The sequence below is a fragment of the Piliocolobus tephrosceles genome, chromosome 1 (assembly GCF_002776525.5).
Source record: "Piliocolobus tephrosceles isolate RC106 chromosome 1, ASM277652v3, whole genome shotgun sequence".
Lineage (NCBI taxonomy): Eukaryota > Metazoa > Chordata > Mammalia > Primates > Cercopithecidae > Piliocolobus > Piliocolobus tephrosceles.
Genome location: NC_045434.1, coordinates 126,624,582 through 126,630,581, shown reverse-complemented (window position 1 = coordinate 126,630,581; position 6,000 = coordinate 126,624,582). Strand labels below are relative to the sequence as shown.

Here is a 6,000-nt window from a genome sequence, read left to right as displayed (position 1 = left end):
TGCAAATTGTCATGAAGCCAATTTAATATAACTGCTTCCTTTATGCTGAAAGGATTCACTGGGGACATCACTGTTTCCATACAGGAAATAAAGCCTTTTGTATCTGAACAAAAACTCAGAAATACCTTTTTTTTCCCTCTTCTTTTACAATGCAGAATACTTTACTAAAAAAAAAAAAAAAAAAAAGCTGTAGGACAGGAAATGTTACTAATCATACAAACTCTATATTTAGTTCTGTAAAAAAAATACTACTAAAACAGCCAGAAGAAAATTTGCAGGTAGTGATACATATTTTTATCTAGAAAAGAGATTTGGTTTACAGAGGCATAAATATTTAGTAGTTATTGTTTATCAATGTTTGTTTCATAAGAGAAGTCTCAGTTTCTTCACTGAGTCATCTGTACATCTTTTATTCCTTACCATCAATAATTCTCAGGACTGTCAGACACCTTTACAATAAAATGTAGGGTTTTTCCCCCCCCAATTTGAGTACATACTATTGCTAACTGCAAAATTCTAAAGAATAGGGTTGCTATTTGTCAAACAATTCGCCCGAGGTACACAGATTTGGGATACTTTTCTTTCAGAGCCGGCCACTGAACAATGAAGTAATCTGAGAGATGAAACAGAATCTTTCCGGACAGGGATAACGTTTCTACACGGCAGACGCTTTCAACGTAGACAATGATCACTTTCTTTATTCCTAGTATCCCAAGGAGAAGGGCAGATACACAGATAGGAACACATGTTCCTGGTCCGTTACACAACACCTGAAAGAAAAAGTTGAAGGTCAAATGAAAACACAGAATAATAATCTAAGGGAGGCATTTTGCATTAAGAACAGTCTGATCTCAGAGGGGATTTGCTTATTATTCTAATAAGTCCTTCTCTGTCAAGAACCAGGATGCAGCAAACAGTGCATATTCAAGCCCGTGCACTTGGAAGCCAGGCGGAGCTGTGTTGTCTTGGCTCTCTTGCTTACCAACTGTGTGACTCAGGGCAAATCACTTAACTTCTAACTTCTAGCACGGTGCCTGGTGCTCAGTCAGCACTCATCAGATAGGCATGTGTTGCTCTTCTCTGACTGCTCTGTGGACCTTGAATGTCACCAAAAATATAGAAAACAAAATCAACTGAGATTCACTGTTTTCTTTTATGTACCAACTTATTCTTGATTTGGGAGAAAATGTCTTTAATTGACTATGAAGTTTTTTGTCTTTTGTTTTTTGTTTTTTTTGAGACAGAGTCTCGCTCTGTCGTCCAGGCTGGAGTGCAGTGGCGTGATTTCAGCCTGGGTTCAAGCGATTCTTCTGCCTCTGCCTCCCGAGTAGCCAGGACTACAGGTGCCCACCACCAGGCCCGGTTAATTTTTTTTTGTATTTTGAGTAGAGATGGTGTTTCACCATGTTAGCTAGGATGGTCTTGATCTCTTGACCTCATGATCTGCCCACCTCGACCTCCCAAAGCGCTGGGATTACAGGCATGAGCCATGGCGCCTGTCCGAATTTTTATAAGCCATTAAAGAAAATAAGAGAAAATCTATTTCAGAGAATTGTTGGTAAGATATTCCTGTTTTCAGAGGAAAAAGCATTTTACACGACATCTTAAATCATATGCTCATGTTGACTGAATTAGTAAAATCTAATAAAGCATTTTATTCCACAAACCAGAAAACAAGAGGTTTGTGATTGTCTACACATATCTACTGGGCATGCTCTATGTCACATGATCTTACCAGCCTAAGGTCCACAAAACTTAGCACCAGAGAATCTTAGAGTTGGAAAGGTTCCCATATGTACTGTCTGTATTGTTTATACCACCCTAGCATTTCAAGGACTCTCCCCGACAGAAAGAGCCATCTTGCCTCCATGTGAACATGGTCAGGGCTGTAGGGTTTGAAAAAGGTCACCTGGTCTAGACTCCACCAGGAGGCGTGACCACCTGAAACACCATTCATGTCTTCCTCAAAGCTCTCTACCTACCATCTACAAACCCCCTTTCTGTCTTTTATGGAGAATTTGTGTTCCCTTTCCCTTGAATTACTAGCTACTAAGCTGCTGTCCAGACTGGTCTTTAATCTCCACTAAGTTGCCCTCATAACCTTTCTTCATAGTTCCTCGAGGCAGTGTAATAGAAAATGGAACTGAGAGTCAAAGGACAGGGTGAAACAAACTGCAAACTGGCTCTGTGACTCTGGGCAACAGCATAAATAACAATCACTACCTCGGCCCTCGCCACTGCTATTTATTAACAACACGCTACGGCCAAGTACTGTACTAAACGTTTTATGTGTATTACATTTTAAGTAGTCGTCACAGCAATCATAATTTGCGACAAGTTCTTTTTTTTTAATAACTCTGTATCATTCCAATGTTAGTATATGTGCTGCCAAAGTGAGAATAAGCAAGTTGTATCATCCCTTTTTGCAGAGGAGAAAAGGGAGGCACACAGAAGTTAGACAAGTTGCTTGATCACATGTTTAGGAGGTGAAGGAGTTATGTTGCTTCGGTCACTTTTTTCTTATGTGACTCAGTTACCTTACTAGAAAATGGGTAGACTGGACTAAATGTCTTTTCCTCTCAGCTCCAGGGTTCTATAACTCTATAATTTTCCTCTATCTTTGTCTTAAACCTAAATTACAAACTTGCTCTGAATCTTTTCAATGTTTAGAATTCCAAAAATCCAATTATTGCCAGGCGCTATTAATATTTTGGACTGGATATTTTAGTTATGGGGGCCTGTCTTGTGCATCTTACTTGGCATGCTTCGCAGCATCCCTGGCCTCTACCCACAAGATTCCAGTAATCAAGACAACCAAGAATGACTCCCATCACTGCCAAACGTCTCCAGTTGACAACCACTATATTAATGTACTCCCGAATCCTCGGATTATTTGTGTTGCTTTTCTTAGTCTTTGTTTCAATAATACAGAACAAAACAAAAACTACAGCTAAAAAATAATGTAAGGATTGCTGGATCTTGAATGTCACAGAAATAATTTCACATTTGTTCCTCTTTAAAAAAATGTACAACTCTACATGTGTTCATTTCAACTTCTAGTCAACTCTCTATATACAAACTATGTATACACAGATAGGGATATCTGTATATGGGAAGGGAAATGACTAGCATTGGTGGGAGATGCATTAACAACCTGCCACAGGTCAGAAGTAGAGACTGTTAAGGTAAAAGTATAAATTAAAGGTATTTTGTTTATCTCTCTTGCATCTGTATATTTGGAAGCACCTTACTACAAAAGTCCCTGGTACAGTAAAACCACAAACCCATAAATCAAGGACTGAAAAAAAAAAAAGCAAACTAATCTCAAAGGAAACCTAATCTAAGGAAAGCTACTTTTAATTTACACAAAGGTTTTACCTCTTTTTGCGGCAGCCTAGGCAAAAAAATGAAAGTGGATTATGGAGTCTTCATTATTCAAAGAAGCATACCAGAGAGACTTATTCCAAGCATTGAATAAAGCAGAACTCACTGAGACAGTCTAAGATGTTAAATGATATAATGATTGAAGCTGTCCTTTTAATTTACAAAAACACAGAAATACTCTTCATACTTCCATTTCTCAAAATACAAATTATCAGTAAATGTGTCTCACACCATCACCCTGGCCATGTCTCTTCCTCACTACTCTGTAAGCTCCTTATGGGCAGAGTCCATTTCTAGGACAGCGTATACTCTGCACCTAGAACAAAGTAGCCATTCACAAAATTTAGCTGAAAGGAAGAAAGAAAGGAAGAAGCAAGGGAGTATAGAAAGAGTGGGTCTTTGCTTACCCTCTATTGATTCAAATGTTCCCTTTGCCAAACTTGACCATGTGTAATTCTAACCATACACTTATGTGGTTGACTGACAGCTTTTTTTTTTCTGTTTTTGAGAAAGAGTCCTGCTCTGTCGCCAGGCTGTAGTGCAGTGGCACAATCTTGGCTCACTGCAACCTCTGACTCCCTGGTTCAAGCGATTCTCCTGCCTCAGCCTCCCAAGTAGCTGGGATTACAGGCACGCGCCACCACACCCAGCTAATTTTGTATTTTTAGTAGAGACAGGATTTCACCATGTTGGCCAGGATGGTCTTGATCTCTTGACCTCGTGATCCTCCTGCCTTGGCCTCCCAAAGTGCTGGGATTATAGGCATGAGTCACTGCACCTGGCATTTTTTTTTTTTTAAACCATTCCATATCCATCACCTTTTCCTCAGGGGAACGAACCACTGTATCCCTTGCTCTCAATTTAAGTGCTTGTGTAGACCTGACTCCACACCCAGCTATAAGGAGAGGATGTATGACTCCAGTCTGACCAATCAGAGCATCAAATTCCCCTGGTGAAAGTCACTGGTTCAGGGAAGAGCACAGTCCAATTAGAAACCACAAGACTTAGCAGAACACTTGCTGGGGCTGAGAAAGCCGCATGTTTTCTACTGTTCTGGAACTGAGGAGGATGTGGCCTTGGTGCTATTGACATCCATTTTGCCACCATGTAGAGAGCTTGAGAACGAAGGCATCACAAAGCAGAGTAGAGCCATGAGATGAAGACAGGCCAGGTCCGAAAGGCAGCATTATGATCCATGAATCCAGCTGTGCCTGAAGGAAACCAGATCTGACCCTAGACTTGCCAGGTAGGTGAGGGAATACATTCTACTTCTGCTTAAATAATTTGAATCAGGATTTCTGTCACTAGCAATAAGAAGCATACTACCTGACACAGCCCTTTGTTTTGTCCAACTCCCTAACTGGCCTCTGACCATCTGCAGCACCAACCAGTAGGGGTTCAATATGTGTCTGTTGGATGATTAACAAATCAATAAACAAACTTCTCTAAGAGCAGGAAGTCTAAGAGATATACTAAAAATAATACGCTATGGGTCTAGAAAACGGAAAGAGGACAGGACAACTATAAATACAAGGTCATGAGCGTAGATGAGGCAGATCAAGGATCAAGAGCAGTTTCAACAGGATTGTTGTTCTGTAGATTTGGGTCACCACAGGTCAAGTCCCATTGGCTGAAACATAACATTCTGCATGTATGAAAAGACACATTTTCAGGAAACTCATGGATCAGAAAAATAAATAAATAAATAGAAAAGACATACTTAACTTGAATAGTCTGAATTTGACTCCTGACCCAGTAAAACACCCCCACCAAATATGGGCTAAGAACTTTGGCATCCTGGGTTGGTTTGTAGGTCAGAGATCATGGAGTTGAGGGTGACCCGAGAGAGCATGTGAAGGTGAGACTGAAAGGCAGTTGAAGAGTCCAATTAAGGCTTCAATTCTAAGAGACTAGACAGAGAAGCAGAGCCCAACTCTAAGGCACTGGCCCAAACCCAGACCTTCTGATAGCCTCTTGCTGACTGAGGTGAAGGCTGGAGAGAGGTCATGAACTGTAGGAAAACAGCTGCAGGGAAAGCTTTATTGAGCTCCTGGGGCCATGGATGAAGGTAGAGAACTGGAGCCCACTGTCAAAGCTGAGCTGGCTTGGGTAGGTAGCCTATACGGAGATCAAGGGTTCTGTCAAAATCAATGCTTCTGTTTATAGGGTATTGGCTCCATTATGTAGACAGATGGGGAAATGAGGAAGGGAGAAAACACTGACATGTAGGAATAGTCAATAGATAAAGAAAGAGAAGAAGCTTGGTTATAAAGCTGAACAGGAAGCAGAGTCAGGAAAATGCTTTAAAAATGGTTAGACAAATAAGAAGAAAACCACAAGGTCCCTTGCCTATCCCCAAAAGTGTATCAAAGATGATGAAATGGTCAGTACCATTTCTTTCAGGTAGCAGAGCTACAAAGATAGAGACAGAGAAAAGATCTTCAGATCTGGTCAAGAGTAATAGAAACCTCAGAGATGGCTATTTCAGTGAGTCATCGGACCAAAATACAGGGCAGGGGGAAAGTAAGCATGCTGTGGGAGAGGGGAGCTCAGGTGTCAGCTGGATGGGCCAAGCAGGGCTGGGGAAAGGGTTTACAGAATGGAATGAATGATCTA

At 40.8% G+C, this 6,000-nt stretch overlaps 1 protein-coding gene across 2 annotated transcripts in view; it reads right to left on the bottom strand.

The window, feature by feature from the left end:
• Window positions 1-267: 267 nt before the first annotated feature.
• Window positions 268-6,000, bottom strand: part of ALG14 (ALG14 UDP-N-acetylglucosaminyltransferase subunit) — a 251,481-nt gene continuing 245,748 nt past the window's right edge. Inside the window, exon 4 of one of the 2 annotated variants that reach the window (XM_023231014.2) lies at window positions 268-770. In XM_023231014.2, coding sequence (XP_023086782.2) covers window positions 540-770 — 231 coding nt within the window. In that variant the 3' untranslated portion in view covers window positions 268-539. The remainder of the gene's footprint in view (window positions 771-6,000) is intronic. The other variant, XM_023231015.2, reaches the window with a different exon arrangement.